The sequence below is a fragment of the Pseudochaenichthys georgianus genome, chromosome 5 (genome assembly GCF_902827115.2).
Source record: "Pseudochaenichthys georgianus chromosome 5, fPseGeo1.2, whole genome shotgun sequence".
Lineage (NCBI taxonomy): Eukaryota > Metazoa > Chordata > Actinopteri > Perciformes > Channichthyidae > Pseudochaenichthys > Pseudochaenichthys georgianus.
In genome coordinates, this window is record NC_047507.1 from 34,049,634 (window position 1) to 34,067,895 (window position 18,262).

At 42.5% G+C, this 18,262-nt stretch overlaps 2 protein-coding genes across 5 annotated transcripts in view; one reads left to right on the top strand and one right to left on the bottom strand.

Moving 5' to 3' along the window:
* Nucleotides 1-18,262, top strand: part of cenpp (centromere protein P) — a 139,407-nt gene that overhangs the window by 10,151 nt on the left and 110,994 nt on the right. For all 4 annotated transcript variants that reach the window (XM_034082284.2, XM_071203211.1, XM_034082285.2 and 1 more), the window contains exon 6: nt 6,642-6,738. In XM_034082284.2, coding sequence (XP_033938175.1) covers nt 6,642-6,738 — 97 coding nt within the window. The remainder of the gene's footprint in view (nt 1-6,641; nt 6,739-18,262) is intronic.
* ogna (osteoglycin, paralog a) lies at nt 8,211-17,429 on the bottom strand. The gene is made up of 6 exons (XM_034082286.2): nt 17,088-17,429; nt 14,475-14,538; nt 12,510-12,674; nt 10,904-11,106; nt 10,428-10,520; nt 8,211-10,236 (listed from the first exon to the last, which is right to left on the bottom strand). Exons 1-6 carry the CDS (start codon nt 17,241-17,243, stop codon nt 10,066-10,068), a joined length of 852 nt encoding a protein of 283 aa, XP_033938177.1. The 5' UTR covers nt 17,244-17,429; the 3' UTR covers nt 8,211-10,065.

Consider the following 18,262-nt stretch of genomic DNA (forward strand, 5'->3'; position numbering starts at 1 on the left):
GGCCTTGCTTTGTTGCAGTGTAAATGTGACATATAGGTTCTACATGTACAGCAAACAACCAACCAATATCCAATTTTACCACCAGAACCTGAAAACCAGGCTACAGAAATGATGAAAAACTGAAACTTCTTCGTCATTGCTGCAGACGAAAAAAATACGTTTTGGTTTCAAGCTGTGGTCACAATTACAGCATACATACATATATTTCTGATGGTCTTTTAACTTGTCTGTCTGAAAAATTGTAAAAAAGAACTGCCTTGTAAATTAGTAGGGGCCAGGGGTGGATCTAGACAAATATTCATGGAGTGGCAAGAGGGTGGCAGGAGATTTTGAGGGTGGCATCCCCTAGCAGAAGTATATGCTGATTTAATTGCAGTCATATCAATCAATGTTAACTTGGAAAGCCACAATATTAATATTTTAACTCAATAACATTAGGTGACATTATTGTGGCACATCAGTAAAGCCTTACATATACATATATAAGGTGGCAGACTTAATTTAATGAAGTTTGTTTCACTCTTAGACCAGCAGGGGTACCAAATCTATGAAGACTGTTGCAATAAGTACATTAATTAACTGTCTCATTGATGTTTGTCTGTATGAATATGATACTATTAACAATCATATTATTCCTATCAGCTGCCAATCACTGTTATGATTCACATATTCATTTATTATTGAATAAACCATTTTTTTGGAGGAGTTAATGATGAATGTTCCTCAAGATGCTTGCTCACCCTCCTTCAAATTTGAAAGTAGCTTTGAAAGTAATTACTATCATGTATCAAGATTCAAAGGAACAGTTCAGCGCCCCACAACTTTATTGCAAACAGTTACAACCTTGACTTTACATCAGAAAGAACAAACATTAAAGAAGTGACTAACTGCATCAGTTAGGGTTAAAAAAACGTGTATTCAGCTAAAACATAAATTATCCAGTGGAAAGTCCTTACCTACTGGCCTAGTTAAATCAAGGTGGTTACTTTTTTTTGGCTGGGCAGTGTAGTTTTACGTGTTATTTGACTTTCTCAGGACTTAAAACTGTTTTTTGGGGGCAGACCCCCACAAAGAAAAAAAATATTTACACACATACAAGGTCATCATTTTAACAGTTTTTTTATGCTCATCGAGTCATCCGTGAGCAAAGCATCAAGTTGGCATGCCTATTACAGCTGAATGGTACTGTAGTTCCACGATTACCATGTTGTTCAGCCAAACGCCTCACAAACCGATTAAGATCAACAGCGTTAGTGTGTTTTGATTCAATGCTGAATGTCTCTTCTCTGTCATTGAAGCCCGCAAATACCTCATTCCTTCCGCCTGCTTGGGTCCGAATGCTTCTCGTTTTGTGCTGTCCCCCCGTTCAAATAAAATCTCAGGTAATCATATTTCCAAGCTCGCGCCAGGGCCGGGGGAGAGGTTACAAGGCTCGCGTCTTTTGCTGCATTCACTTGCACTCGGACATTAGAGATTTTCTCTCATAAATGTCCGATGAGCCACAACTTTTCTTTCAAAACAAAGATGCCAACTGGGGTGGCAAGGCTATTTCTTAGGGTGGCAGTTGCCACCCCGGTGGATCCGCCCCTGGTAGGGGCAGAGTTATATCTCTCACAGGCTCCGCCCTCTACTGGACTCTGGGTACTACCCCTTGATCATATCATACAAGCATTCATCCACTGAGACTTCTATAAACGTAGCCGGCCCCGGGGTGGGCCTACCTGAATGCGCTCTCATCTCACCGTATAAAAGGAGGCCTCGCCTCCTGACTGTCATCCTTTTCTCTTCAGCGAGCAGGATTGAACAACCTGAGCAGTAAGACGAGAAAAGTAAGAAAGAAGAAAAGCATGGACTCACCACTCCTCGAACACCGGACCTGTCCGACATGCCCTGGTCTAATCGCGGGGGCTGATCCGCACCGCCTGTGCTTCCAGTGCCTGGGGCCGGACCACGCCGAGGACGGCCTAAGCCAGTCGCCGGCCTGCAACGCCTGCCGGATGATTCCTCGGCTAAGCCGCCGACATCGTGGGGATAATTTCCGGGTGAAGTTCGGCCCGCCGGAGGAGGCGGAGGATCAGGACCTCGAGGTGGTGGAGATGGGTGAACAGGATGACGAGGTGCCATTCGTGTTCGCCATCCCGAGGGGCCGGGTGGCCACGTTCACGAACTTCACGGAGGACGCCTCGTTGTCTGGTACCTTTGGGTCCAGCGGCCAGTAGGGTCCAGCACACAGGTCTGCGAGTCTGGGCTTCCCGGCGGTGATGACCCTGGCGGCGGAGTGTGTGGGCCTACCGCTCCCCCCACCGCTGCCACTGAGGCCAGTAAGCCGCCTTCGACAGGGGTTTTACGGCCCGGTGCATCCGGCGCTGCCGGCCTTCGTCTCGCCCCCGATATCTGGCAGTGTGTGGAGGCGACTTGGCGGCAGCCATTGAAGACGAAGGCCCCATTAGCAGCCATGGCAGGTATCATCAGGGTGCAGGGCCGCTCGGACACGGCGTGTCCCGGTGTGCCCCCCCTCAATGAGAGCCTGGCTGCCCATCTGCTTCCGCAGGCAGCTGGTTGGGCGGAGGGAAAGAAACCTCTGCCCCCGCTGCCACGGGACCGAGACACCTTAGAATATTTGGATAAAATGTTCAGGCTCGGGGCACAGATGGCGGCTGCGGCAAATAATCTCGCCGTGTTGGGTGTCTCCCTGATTACCCCTCAGACGAACGCCTCCGCCCTCCCGCCTAAGGACGGGAGCGATTATCCGGACCGCTGCATTGGTCAGATGAATAATCTGATCCATGGGGTGGCCGCCGCAGCGGGGCGGGTGATGTCCTTGGCCACAGTGGCATCGCGTAACGTGTGGCTAGGGCTCACCGCCCTATCCAAGAAGGACCGAGAGGATCTCCTTGGAGCCCCCGTGTCCATGGAGAGGCTCTTCGGGTCGATAACCTCGGTCACTCAGTGCTTCAGCCGCCTAGAGGAGGAGAGGGTGCAGCTTAGCCGCATTCTACCGCTGGTTCTTCCTCAGGTTCTTCCTCAGGCTCTTCCTCAGGCACCGCAGCGAGACGAAGGGAGCGGCGCCCTCCACCTCTTCGGCCCACCTCGTGGAACCGGCTCGGTACCAGCACTCACGGACTGCCCGGCAGGCTCCGCAGCAGCAGAGAGCGGCCGGGTGGGGTGCTATCAAGGCAGGGGCATTATGGCCGGCGTATTACTGTCGGGGAACACACTACGCCTAGAGTAAAGACTCCGATTAATGCATTTTACTGTAGGGGTAAAGGGGATATTATGGCGGAGCGCGCGCTCACACAAGAGCGTGCGGCGGTGCGTTCAGGGACCTCAGTAAGAAATCGGCCCTTTATGTGTCGACCCTCCATGGGCAGGGCTTCCCTTCACGGGGAGTTTTGCGGCGGAATGGGTCTCCAGGGAGTACCACAGCGTTATAGACAGGACGCTGAAACAGGGTTATTCACTCCAGTTTTGCAGAATCCTGCCTCCATTCAAAGGCATACGAGAGGTAAATCTAGCATCCCAGGAGGAGATGGGTTTCCTCGCGGCAGAGATTCAGGCCCTGGTGCAAAAACAGGCGGTGTCTGTCGTGCACCCTCAGCACAGAGAAAAGGCTCTTTATTCCATGCACTTCCTGGTTCCCAAGAAGACAAGAGAATTCAGACCTATTCTAGATCTCCAAAGCCTGAATCGGCACATTGCCTGCAGAAAATTACGCATGTTAACTATAAAACAGTTACTGGGGCTAGTGCAGCCGGGCGATTGGTTCACCACCATCGACCTGAAAGATGCGTACTTTCATGTAGAAATGTCTCCAGAGCACAGAAAGTATCTGCGTTTTGCCTTCCAGGGGATAGCCTACGAGTAGAACAGATTACCGTTCGGCTACTCCCTATCCCCACGCACGTTCAGCAAATGTGTGGCCACAGCGCTTCAGCCCCTGCGCGCCCATGGCATGAGTTTTATTTTATCTGGACTACCTCATAGTAATGAGCAATGTTTTGCACAACCCAATTGATCCTACACCTAACCAAGTTGGGCTTTGCGATCAATTGGAAAAAGAGCACCCCCATACCTCACCAACAGGCGTTGTATTTGGGAGTGGTGCTCGATGCAGGGGGCTATTCAGTCTTTAGTCTTCCACCCCATAGTGGGGCCAGGGAAGTTAAACTGCACCTCCTCTGCCCGGTGCGTGTGCTAGCATTTTATGTGGAGCGCCTGGCTGCCTTTAGACGCACTGAACAGCTGTTTGTGTGATTTGGGGGTGGGGTCACCAGGAAAGCTCTGTCCAAGAAACGCCTGGCAGGATGGCTCTACGAATGCATTGCACATGCCTACGGACAGGCTGGGAGAGCCTGCCCCGCGGGGGTCCGTGCACACTCTACACGGGCTGTGGCTGTGTCAATAGCCTTATTCAACGGTTTGAGTGTAGAGGTACACGGCGGCGTCTTGGTCAACGCCAGGCCCCTTCATAAAGTTTTATCTCTTGGACATGTCTGGCTCTTTCTCATCGTCTGTGCTTGCTGGGACAACACAGGACTGGTGAGGAGGGGTGGTGGGGGGGGAGGCTGTGAGTCAGTGGGCATCTGACCCCCTCCCCGGACGTAATGTGCTTACGTTTTTCCGGGGCCCCTGGCGGGTCCCGGGGGACGTAGTGCGCACTGGGCCCATACGGGGCTGGAGGGCTCTCCTCGCCTGCCTAGGGGCAGGAGGGGAGAGCCCTCCACACTATAGTCCACACACACTCTGCACGGGGTCAGGGGTCAGTGAGTGTGGGGGACATGGGGCACTTGCGCTCTCCCCGTGCTCCTTAGGGACTCAGGAGAGGTGGTGCACAGTGAGCCCATACAGGACTGGGGACTCTCTCCGTCTTCCTATGGACAGGGGGGGGGGGTTACATGGTAACCCTTGTTATATAAGCACAGGCGGAGCCCTCTACTCGGGGCCCTGTCGGTCCTATGCCGCTCGCTGAAGAGAGGTTTAGGATGACAGTCAGGAGGCGAGGCCTCCTTTTATACGGTGAGATGAGCGCGCTTTCAGGTAGGACCGCCCCGGGGCCGGCTACATTTATAGAAGTCTCAGTGGATGAATGCTTGCATGATATGATCAAGGGGTAGTACCCATAGAGTCCAGTAGAGGGCTGCGCCTGTGCTTATATAACAAGGGTTACCATACGTAACCCCTCGTTTTTTCTGTCAGGCTAGCACTCTAATCAGATCAGACAGGGCTCTGGTTTCAGACAGAGGGTGAACAGAGGTGCTGCAGCACAGGCAGTGTCAGAAAATAAAGACCTAATTGAACATTAAAGCATGGAGACAGACATGTCACAGAAGAAGCACAAACTACAAATATGAACCTGAAAATTAGCAGACAAAGCCATACTAAAAAGATGATCACAACACCAAATCTGAGTAAGTTATTAATTTTCATTCAGTGAAGCAGTGAATACACTTCAAATGAGCTGAATGTGCATTCAACAACATAAGTTTGTTTTAATTTACTCAAAAACTTTTATTTTAGGTTGCAGCCCTAATGTCTGCAGGACTGGGTATTGAGCTCAGTATTTGTTTTGTTCCAATCAAAACCAAAATAGCTTCTAGTCAAAGTGTTATTTGTTTTAATTTGATGTTTTTTTCCACGGTTTGCTGCCAGAACATGTAGCTGCTCATTTTGGATGATAAACTAATAAACGCCTATATGTTTCCACGTTTCAAAGCCCACAAATCATCATCAAACTCGCTACATGAAAAGGTTTTAGCAACCACTATAGTTGGTTCACTGAAGCTTTAATCAAATTGAATAATACACAAGGAGTTAGACCAAATCACTTAAAAAATAACAATATCAAACCAACGATCAGTCCCTCACTCTCTTTGTATTTTTGGTAATGCTCCATTTTATGTGAGCCATGTTTCCATCAGCTCTGCGCGGAATAACAGTCGTCTGGAAACTTCACCCGGCTGCCGTCTAGCCCCGGGCCCCCATGGAAAACTCTGGAAAACCTGTAACAGAATATCCCAGGCTCACTCACCAGACAGAGCAATGCTCTTTTTGCTATAGCATTGTGAAATACAGCATATTGGATATAAGGAAGAACCGTTTTGTAATATACTTTTGTTTTTGTATAGGTAGTTTGGATGGGTCTGCTTGTTTGGTTTGCTCTTGCATTTGGAGATACAACACAGTTATGCTTAATGGAAATATCATAATAATTATAATGCATTTGAGTCAAAGCATAGTGATTTAAACCTTGTTCGTCCATAATGTTCTTATAATAAGGCAAAAGTCTTAAAATGTAACCCTTTTCAGTAAAGACTGACTGCCTTGGTAAATTGTAGTTTGTATTAAAAAAGGCGCATTGGCCAAGAAAGCATAACTGAATGAAAATGTTTGATTGAAAAGCTAATCCTTGAGCATCCTTTTGGGGGTTTCCGTGTGTCCTTCCCATTCTCGAGAACACACTGCTACTCTGCTAACGTGATCCAAGACTAAACCACAGTTTTGAATTCTAAGAGTGTCAATGTACTCAATATGACTTAATGAAAAAGCTGTCATTATCGCAAGTATTTCGTATACATTTTATCGATCAACATTTGAAATAATCAACATTCCATAAAAAAAAATGTCATTCAATGTCGTTTCAGGGTGGAGGATAGCAGGGACCTTATGCTGTTCTTCAGGACTCTCAGGACCTTCTCAGACAGATGTAAGGACCGGCGCAGAACCTTCCAACACTTCCAGGTAATTAAAGAGACACCTGCACCTAAATGGACCTTAATCTGGCAACCTTACCCACACACACACCTGCTTTCCACCATTTGTGTGTATTGGCATGATAAACCATTTTGGTCCTCACAACAAATATAGAGGATTGGACCAGGTTGGTGCTTGTCCCTTAACACCACTGATCACATTTTTGGGAAACATGGCAGAATGTTTGCCTTATGACATGGCCACAGCTTTTCTTTAGTTGTTTTTTTAAAGGGGACATAATATGCTTATTCTCAGGTTGATATTTGTATTGGTCATCCGCTTAGAGATGTCCCGCCCCTTAGCCGATCACGTACAATGTGTTGGAGTGCGAGCCAATAGAGTGTTGCACAGTGATGTCATTATGTTACGGAAGTAAACAAAGGAGTCCAATGGAGGCGTTAAGGCAGGGGAGGAGGGTGTTGGGAGAAACTCCCTCTGTAGGGAACTTTGGCATTTTAGCCTTTGCAGACCATTTACATGCACAAAAACCTATATAACACACTAAAGGAAAGGGGAAACCCCAAAAAGCATAACAAACATGAGGGAAATATTTGTACTTGTTGCTAAATTACATCTCTGCATTATTTGTTGGGGACGAGATCAGTCCATCCTGTAATATTTGAGACCAGACGGTCCATCAGTCAGGACACCTCCAACGTCAGTATTTTTTGTAAAGTGCTTGGATTCTGGCTGATAAAAGAGTATGAAAATTAAGGTAAGTGCTGTTTGTGTGAATCAATGTCGACATGGTATATATCGAGTAATATTGAGTGGGACTTTATTGAAGGGGTAGCAGCAAGATGTCAAATGGTAAGTGAAGCCGCAGATGCAATATGGATCTCATTCTCCTGTTTACTTGAAGAATGTCAAGTTCTGCCAAGTTTGCTGTGCTGAAAGAAGATTAACCCACATTTTCCAAAGTGGCCTGCTTGCTCTAAACTCTAGTTTTTGCTTTAGTTGCATTTTCTTCAGTGTTATTATGGAAAAAAATATAATTCCCATTGTAACGATTCTGCTGTAGTGTGGGCAGTGCCTTGTTTGCTGATTTTCATGATTAATGACATAAAGACATAAACATGTATTGAGAAGAATAACAAATTCACATAGAATTCTCATACATTGCATTCCTGTTGCTAAACCGCAACATTAACCAGCCAGTTAAGGACTGCAGATGAGGTCTGGCAACTTGGCCATGTACACAGACCACAGACATTTAAAAGCATTTGGCCAATCACTGAATGCACACAGATGCACAACACAAGCACACTCTACAGTTAGTCATGGGCAATGGTGTAATGCACTTCTGTTTTTGCTGTGCTCCTGGTGGGGCTTTAAAATTGTGATATCAGCAAGTAGTTTTAAATACAACTTACAAATGATAGCTTAATCTGAAATAAGTTTTTGAAAGTTTTGTATTTGGCAACAATAACTCAATAAATATTTTAATTTAAAAAGTGTAACTTTATTAAAATATTTTAAATCATAGCCATGTCACATACATCTCCTTGAACATCACTGTCTTATTCACATCAGTAATACTTTCTTAAGTCATATTTATTACTGGAAGGGAAGAGTTAGGGACACAAGCAAGACATTTTAAAAGCAGACAAAATAAAAAAAGAGTAATTTTCACATTACTATAGTTCATAGATACATTGTGCCCCAGTTCACTGCAGTCTATAAATAAAAAAGGTGAAGCTAAGTCACAAATTACTTAAGAAATTCTGCACAAATCTGCATGGCCATTGCCCTTATAAAGAGGCCTTTTAAAAAAAAAATGCTATAGTTGAAAGTTCAATTAATTCACTCAATGTTTTGTTCATTTGTAGTATTTTTCTAAGAAACACTTAGAAAGTGTTTACATATGACAAAAATGTAACAACAAATAAAGAGGACTGTTAATAATGCTCAAAGGCTCTTTGCACCTTTAAGTGCCATTTCAGAATCTACCTTTTTTCATGACTTATATGACTGTAATCTAGTTTTGAAGATACTGTAGCTTTTTCTGCTACTGTCATAAGAAAATATATTAAATGCAAAACATACTTGAATTGGAATAAGCAAAAACATTTTAACATCTTAATTTGATTGTGTCAGACTAAAATTCTGTTTTGAAAACGTTTTTTTTAACATTATGTGTTTGCCTCAAAGCCAGCCTATATTTTTAGTATGGACATTTTGAAATGCCATTCAGCACCAATATTACACATAATCAAAGACTGCAATTCGGTCATGTATTATTTTTGATATTTCATTGACGTCTGTCCAAATGAAATTCCTGATGACCGACAATGAGCAAGGTGAAAACAGAGCTGGCTTTATAAGGCTTGAAAACATTTTAATTGTTGTAATATTATACAACATTGAGTTGTTTAATTGTATTGTAAAACCTTAAAAATGAAAGGGTTAACACTTGTACAATATTCTTCATTAGGTTAACAAAAGCAGCAAAGATATCCAAAAGGTTTTAGTTATATCTTGTTTGTTTAACGACTTAAAGTAACTTTTGGAAAGAAATCCAAAAATTATTTTAGAATTATTTTCACAAAGAATATGAAGACATTGGCCTGTGTTTTGAACCTATAAGTTCTGGTAGTTACAAGCACGCCTGTTTGCTTGTTGCTGCATGTGTGTGTGTTGGTCCAAACTCACAAGGAGTTTGTGTACTTTCATTCATGTACTGTAGGCAGTACAGCGCCAGGTCAAAATGAAATCATGAGTCGGACTGTTAGTAGGTCGAGGTGTTTACACCTCTCCACTCATTTTAGGGGATACAGTTGTTCTACTGGTATTACGTCTTCTGAAAAGTTGGCCTTAATCTTTCAGATATAGTCAAACTGTTTGCACAATGTATTAACATCTTCTTAAGCCCCTTTTCTGATGGCAGAATCAAAGGCTATGTTGGCAAAACAGACAATCTGACAAACACATACGGAGTGATTGGCCAGGTGTGCGGAAGTGTTTAAACTTCTTTCATGATTAGTTGAAATGCAAATGTTTTAAGTGGTCCGGCAATGCTTGTTTGGAGCACATTTAGGCTTTCACACCCCTTCTCAGGGGATTTTGATCCAATTACTCGACTGACTCGACAACTGAAATATGCGTGAGTAGAGAAAGTCCTTACATTTTAAACCTTCAGTCCAGTGAATGGTTTCATTTTGACCTGACAATCTCACAAACTGTTTGTAGGTTTGTTGAAGTAAAAACATTGTCACGTTTATTCCCATTATGGGACCAGCACCCCAAAATCCAGAACAACACGGTATCCCAATGCTTCATCAACAACAAAGGGGGTACAGTAAAGTTTCTGTCGCCTCAGCGGTACCGTCCGACAGGCAGAACCTTCATGCAGGTGAAGCTGTCCGGGTTCTTGGACAAAACCACAGGGTTGCCGTCCATACGGACCTCATTGAGGCTCGGCCGTAGGTAGTAGGTGTCATTGGACTTGCAGAAGGTGTTTATGTTGACCTCAGTGATGTTGTTGTTCTGGAGGAAATAGAAACAATGTCACGTAACAGCTTGTTATGTCTAGCTCATTATGTTAAAGAAGTATATTCATGATTGTATTCTGTTTTATAATCAATTTAGAAGACAGCAACTTGAACCACTATTGGAGAGTCTCCAAAGACTCTGCAGTCAATTTATTTATTTTTATTTTAGCAGCAAAAGATACGAACCTGTAGATGTAGGGTCCGAACACTGTCTGGGATGTGTGGAACAGCTTCCATTTCGTTGTCTGCCAAGTACAAGTTGACCAGTTTTGTCATTTTCTGATGGGGAAGCAAAGAAATAAAAAGATTCAGATGAGTTGTTTATTAGTTTTCTTTTCACTGTGTGGAAAGTGAACGTGTAAATAAAAAAGCATACCTGGCTGTAAAGTCTAGCAAAGTCGTGGCTTTTATAGATGCTTTAACATTTTAGTAAACATTCATTACATATATATGATGAGATGAAAAATATTATCAGCATAAAGATTCACTTGTTAACAATTACTCAAATAATTTAGGTTAAGAGTTGCATCTGATTGATTGGATGTGAAAGCACATTCAGTGCTTTCACATCCATGTTTAATGAATGTGTACAGCTTTCTGCAATCTTGGCCCAGTATGTTATGTTATTAATCAAAAAAAGTTTGAGAGATGTGTATTTGTACCTTGAAAGCGTTAGCTTTGACTCCCTTGGTTTTGAGATGGTTGTGGTTGGCGTTGAAGGATATGAGTTTGGTGGGGAGCATAGGAAGTTTGACCAGGCTGTTCTCCGCCAGAGACAATTCCTCCAGCATGGTTAGCTTGGAGAACGCCCCCTCTTCAATCTCTGAGATCAGGTTCCCTGTCAGGTCAATCCTCTTCAGAGTAACTGTTGAGAGATCCATCATATTAATGTTGTTTCGTATTTTATCCTTTGTGTTAAGCATTCTATTTAAGAAATGCAGTAAGGACTTACAACAGTTGTGTAGTTCTGTGTGACTGGCGAAGCCACGTACAGTATAGTATTCAACATACTTATCTCATCTTATTCTCCTTCTTCCGCCACAAATGTTGTCACACTACTCGTCCGGCAGCGTTGACACGAAACACACAAAACACACATCACAAATGTGCGGAATGACCAGAATCGGGTTGCTATGTCTTTTATAAGAGATTTGCCAAACCGTTTTCACGCAAATCGCAGAAAACTGCGATCATTTGCCCCATAGGAATGAATGGGAGAGCTCGCTAAGACTTAGAGTGGGTGACATCACGGCTAGAGGGGAGAGGAGCTGTACAAAAAATGTTTTGATCTTTGAACACACCTGTCTGTCGTTAACTAAATCCAGTGGTAATCTAAAGATGTTCAGAAACGATGCAGGAATGTGGTAAAAGAATCCAAAAATATAATAGATAAACACTTCAAATAGTCAGCTAAATGTGAGCTAAAATGATGGGATATTCTTTGTTGTACCTTAACACTACAACTAATGCTATCAATACTTACAAAGCGGGGGTAATGTTAGCATCGGGACGCGTGCCCAAGTTTCAGTCACATAGTCACATTTTTCGGAATGTTCTAGTTTTTCTTAGAGACCAAAACATAGACCAGATGACCAGCTAATTAATAAAGTGCAGCTACATAGACCAGTGTCTTTGTGTATTGTCTACCCCAGATGCATCACATTCAGTGCTTTCAACACCAAATATAAAAAGTGAACTCTGATGTTTACCCACTTAGACTGGAGAATAACCGGCAGCCATTACTTGACCTTGTTTGGTTGGTATTTGAGTGACACCTATTCACTTATCATAACATTTCATGTCATTCATGAGCAGAGAGCCAACAGAAAGTCAGAGTCTATTTATACGGTTTTTTAAAAAGCAAATGCTGTTTAGTGTTTTCCCTGTTCACTACAAAATCCCTTACTGTTGCTACGCTGATGATACTTAGCTATTCCTTTTTAAGGAAGTATTTTCTTTTACACTTCCATAAAGTTGTGAAACTCTCAAGGGAAAGATTAATAGTGTAAATATGAGCAGCAGATATCAATAAAGCCTGACTTTTAGTTGCGTGTTTTTGGGTCTAGTTCTAAAAACGTATCCATATTGTAATTATTTCCTCGGCCAGCATGATCCGATAACACATGCTATAATGCTAACCATTTAAATCTAATTATTGAACAAGACAAAGATAGACGAAGCATGCATCGCAAGCTTTTATTCTTTGCCTGTAAGTCTTTGCAAATAAGGCAATCAACGGGTGATGATGGAGACAGTTTACAGACTTACCAATGTCGGAAAAGTCTTTGGCGCGGATCTTTTTGATCTTATTGAAGCGGGCGTACAGGTAGGCCGTCTCTTTAGGCAAGGAAGGAACGCTGGTCATGTCTGGACTGACCTCCTCACAGTACACTGAACCAGTTAGACACACACACAGCAGGCAGGTGGGCAGATCTGCAACACAAAGGCACCACACAAACATAAAGTCTTCTTCAGAAGAATCTATAGCACTTCTTTAATCTTTAATCCAGCTCAATTCAAATCAGACTAGGGTTACAGTGATAATTATCAATAGTTGTTACTCAATAAAAGTTTAGCCTTTGACCTATTATTCCTCACTGTTCCATGTTCCCTGTCAAGGTTTTTTGTTTTAATTATTTAATTGTATGTTAAATCTCTGTAAAGCAATACGGTTAACTTGTGTCTTTTAATGTCCTTTAAACACTTAACTTGAGGTAATTGCAATTACAATGATTATCCTACAGTTCATAGTTTTTTTCTACGATACAATTAGACCCTGTTTTTAGGTTGTTTGAGTTCTGAGTGCAGTACCTAAAGGAACAGGTACCCTGGTTTGGCATAGATTCCCCAAACACTACAAAACAATTTGGGATGGATATTATTAACCACAATCTACACAGCCAAACATAACACTGATTAATTTGTTTTTACCAGACCTTCAAACCATGATCAGATTTGAGTGAACGCATCTTTAACAATGGGCTAGCAGTTTATCCTATTGTTTAAATTAGATGTTGTGTCTACCAGAGATGGAGTACTCGAGTCCTGGACTCGGACTCGAGTCGGACTTGAGTGCCGATTTTCGGGACTCGTGACTCGACTCGGACTCGCGCACTGATTGACGCGACTCGGACTTGGACTCGTGAATTCTCGCACAGGATGACTTGGACTCGGACTCGGACTCGTGAATTCCCCCCCCCACGATGACTCGGACTCGACTCGTACATTGACGCTCCGACTTGGACTCGGACTCGAGCACATTTTCTCTGGAGTCTGATGTCCTCTATCCTGTATGGCGAGTTCACGTACTGGGCTCCGCTGTTCCAGTCTAGAGATGTCTACAGACACACCCCGCATCATGCTGTATGCTTTCACACATTCTGCTTCCACATTGGAAAAGAGCAGCGCAAAATGCTCGTTATGTGGAAACAATATAGAAGAGAAGGCTCCGTAACACATTACTCTAAGGATCGAGTTCAGACATATAGGCTGTCTTGAACACTATCATCAGAGTAACGTGATCTAATCAATAAATAAAGATTCAGCCATAACACGAAAGCACATACTTAACATGCAGAATGACGTCATTTTGCATGCTAAGTAGCCATGTGCTTTCTGGGGCTAAATCTTTATCAGTAAACTGATTTAACCCGTAAAAGTTCCTTCAAAATAAGAGTCCCAATCTTATTACTATCAAAATAAAAGTGCAAAACGAAAACTTTACCATAGGAAAATATTGGCATACAAATATAATCACTTCTCTAAAAGGTAACTCATTTTAAATATAGTTTATTTATATATAATAATAATATGAATATTAGAAATAAGCTTTATATTTGTATAGCACCTATTACAAGAATTGTAGCCAAAGTCGCTTCACAGCAGTTCAATAGACAGGATAACAGCAATGTAGAGGAGCAGCTACATTTCAAAACATATATCCACGAAGATTAATACATGAAGACTTGTGACTCGGACTTGACTTGGACTCTTCTTAAGTGACTCGGAATTGGACTCGGACTCGAACACAGGTAATGATGACTCGGACTCGGACTCGACTTGGACACTCCTTGGGTGACTCGGACTTGGACTCGGACTCGACTACGACTCTCCCTTGGTGACTCGGACTTGGACTCGGACTCGAAGAGTGGTGACTCGAGGGTGACTTGGACTCGTGAATTGGTGACTTGACTACAACACTGGTGTCTACACAATCGTAAGTCTTTCTCTTACCAGAGGTATCTCCTCCTGCTTCCACTGGGCTGTCATCAGGTTCATCAGCCAGAGGCAACGCCCTCTGCAGGAGAAAACATGGCATCTTAATACTACAGCCAAATCATTTTGCTACAACAAAACATTGACATTTGATGGGATTAGGACTGGTTACTTTTGGAACAAATTGTGGCTAAATACCAAATGAAGATGTAAAAAAATCCCAGATATCTGTACTGCATTGTCCTTTTCTTGAGCAACTAGTGTATATTGCTAAGTCTAGCATGCTAATGTATAACTATTTTGAACACTCCTGGAAAAAAAAAGTCTCATACTTGCATAGATGCGCTGTGAGTCCGCTCAAGCCTGGATGATTCCAGGTGTATTAACAAGCTTTTACTAAAACACGAATGCGTTTGGAAGTAGTGAGCACACGACTGGATACATGAGACTTGCACTATTTTTCCGTGAGTTGTCCGAGAGTTGATAAAGTGCTGTTTGATAACTTTGAATAGTTCTGCTATTATTAAACGCGGCCCCGGTTAATCATGGAGGCATGCAAGAAAAACAAGAATTCGAGGTTTCAAAGCGTTAAGTAATATACAAATGCCATTTTGTTAATTAAGTTTTTCATTTAAACAAGGTTGTCAGGGTTTGTTTAGGTTTGATTTAATGGGCATGAAGGCTGAGATTTAGGCATTGTTTAATTAGAAAATACAATGTACACACTGAATGTAACCTTATAAAGCTTTGTCATTAATGAGTTGTAAACATTGAAGTGGATAATCCAATGTTAATCATGGCATATCAAGAATTTAAGTTTATTAAAGGTGAATTAAACTTAGGTCTGTGTTGGTGTCAGCGTGTTGCTACAAGTACAAGTCAGAAGATGAAAAGCAATCCAGGAAGTCTAATGCTTTGACCAAAGCCTCTGCATCTGGCCTCCCCACTTTGCCAACACAGTGGTCTGATTGTCATGAATGAGGAGGCTTTAATTTATGACATAGTCCCGCTGTTGGTCTAAAACAGTCTCCATTCATTTGGCTCATTATCAACTCTTTGATTCCAAAGCTGTATTGGTTGGCAGAGCTTTTTTGTCGCAGTCCACATTATATTTCACAGCTGCCTACTGGCTGAAGACAGACCAAAGCCTTTCCTGCTGAAAGACTCTAGTTATTCATGAGCTGGCTGCAGTGCTTAAGGAATTATATCTTTTTTAATTTGTGTTAATGCCTTTTGATTCCAGGCAGTGTTCTTTCTGATAGAGATTTTGTGGATAAGTTACCATACCTGGTCAATACATATTTTCAGAAGTGTCTTAAGTGCTGCTGAGAGCCAACGAGAATCGGGTTGGGTTCAAGGTATAGTGCATTCCAAGCCCCTGACCCCAGGAGCCTTTGGACCTCTGGAGGTTGCAATCTTTTGCGTCCTTCAGCCTCGGGAGTTTTGGACAGCTGTACATTTTCTTAACTTCGGTGGCTGGATAACTTGTCAACAATAAAGCATTCAATGCTCAACCTAACCAGTCTAAAGGGTTATCCGCGAGCTTGCAACCAACATTATTTAATCCAACAAGTGTTGGAATTCTACATCACTTTACGTTTGGGTGGTTTATCCTCCATTATGATCGCCTGACTTGGTCCCCTTCAGGTGCTGGAACAAATCAAAGTATCCCTGAACATAGAACAATCCCCAATCCTTCTGCCTTTGTTTTTAAACTAAGCGACTGACATTCAAACCAATCAAAGGGAAGAACTAAAAAGTTGACTTCAATGAAGCACCCTTATTCTATCCATCTCAGTCTCTGGATTGTTTGTGGGTTTTTCACTTTCTACAAGTGTATGCTGAAAGATAAACCAGACCAGTTTGGTTTTGAGTTACATTTTTTGAAGATGTAATAGTGGTTAGTTGATAGAGAGTGTGGTTGCTTGTGTGTGTGTGTGTGTGTGTGTGTGTGTGTGTGTGTGTGTGTGTGTGTGTGTGTGTGTGTGTGTGTGTGTGTGTGTGTGTGTGTGTGTGTGTGTGTGTGTGTGTGTGTGTGTGTGTGTGTGTGTGTGTGTGTGTGTGTGTGTGTGTGTGTGTGTGTGTGTGTGTGTGTGTGTGTGTGTGTGTGTGTGTGTGTGTGTGTGTGTGTGTGTGTGTGTGTGTGTGTGTGTGTGTGTGTGTGTGTGTGTGTGGTCATAAGTAGAAGACAAAACTAAACCATAACATATAATACTAGGTCCTGTAATCCTTCATTACCTTTTATTATTATTATGCATTACATAGTGGTCCCTATAGGACTAAGTAAAGTCACATTTTATATTCGTACCACTTATCTTTTTCATCTGTCTGAGTTATTTATTGTTCTCACTTTAATTATTCATTATTAACAGAATTGTATCTTATAAGAGAACACTTGACTGGTCTGACGAACATTTTTGCATTCTATCTAAGCAAGTGAACAGTGAAGCAAAAACGTATTTGCTGACATTTAACTACATTCCAAAAATTCTAAAGCATTAATAAACTAGCTAATTTGAATTTCTTTATTGAAAAGCATATTTAAAATGCATGCACATTTTGTGTATGTCAGATTAATTGAAGAGAAAATAGTTTGGCATATAATTAGGGCATAATAAATACATTTCTTACCCTAGCTCTCCTTGATTTTAAATGATCAATGAAGTATCCGCTCAGATCCTTGCCAGGTACAGATCCCATTATCAGCTGTGATTCCTGGTCAAACCTCCTGGCCGAGGCTGCCACCAGCCAGGGCACCAGCAAACAGGTGAATAAGAGAGCGTTCATGCTGTCCAACGCAGTGTTAAGCCAACACACCAGCTCGCCTTTAAAGCCTGAGTTTGGGTCAGCAGCTGCTCTATGCTTCAAGCCTGTGTTGGGATGTGTCAAATGACTGTATTTAAAGGCTGAACCAGTAGCTTCCAGCAGACTCTTAACGCAGAGTTTATAAAGCAGAGCACTTAACCCTTTCCTGACCACCCACCATCCATCTGCAGTGAGGCAGAGAGAGACACAGACAGGATGTACAGAAAGAGGCAGACACACCAAATAGAATCACACATGGAAAAGAAACAAAGAGTCAAATAGAGACTGAAGTGTCCCTTAAATGTGTACAGGAAAAAAAGCAAGAACTGCAGAGATGGCAACATTTTTTAAAGGTGACAACCTCAGTGCGAGTGTGTTTTGTCAGGAGGAATGTCTGTGGTCTGTGCCCAGCCACGTCGTAATGACTCGTAATAACCAACCAATCTTTCATTAGGCTGGATGAGGTTTTTTTTCTTTTTCACTGGCTCTGTTTTTCTCTCCGCCGTTGATCAGAAAACACATTTAGCAGCTGTAAGACAGCCATTGATTATACAGTAGGCTCGCTTTTATGTGATTACTTTGGACTGACCAATATAATTATCTGCTAAGCTTTCTGGAACAGTAAGACTACTTGTTAGTGTTTGGTTTTCTTTTTATTTAGATAATCTAAAGCAGATTATACGGTCCCTAACAGATGTTTTAGTGTTTGTTGGGACATTCTGTGGGTTATTGTGGTAATTGAGGATGTGCATGGGTTTTAGGGGCCCTTAAAGAGGTTCCTGTGGTACCTTAGGAACTTCAAATAAGCCTTTGGGAAATGTTAGTGGATCTGGTTTAACAGGTTTTCATGTGTTTGATAACTCTCTCAGCAAGACCATCATGAAAGGGGGTGTATATTTTTGAAACAATAGTGTTAATCCCTTCACTAGAACTTCACAGACTTGGATAATGGACATTATTCAGTATGAATCTGTCAGGTGAATAAACATTTTTAGGAGTTT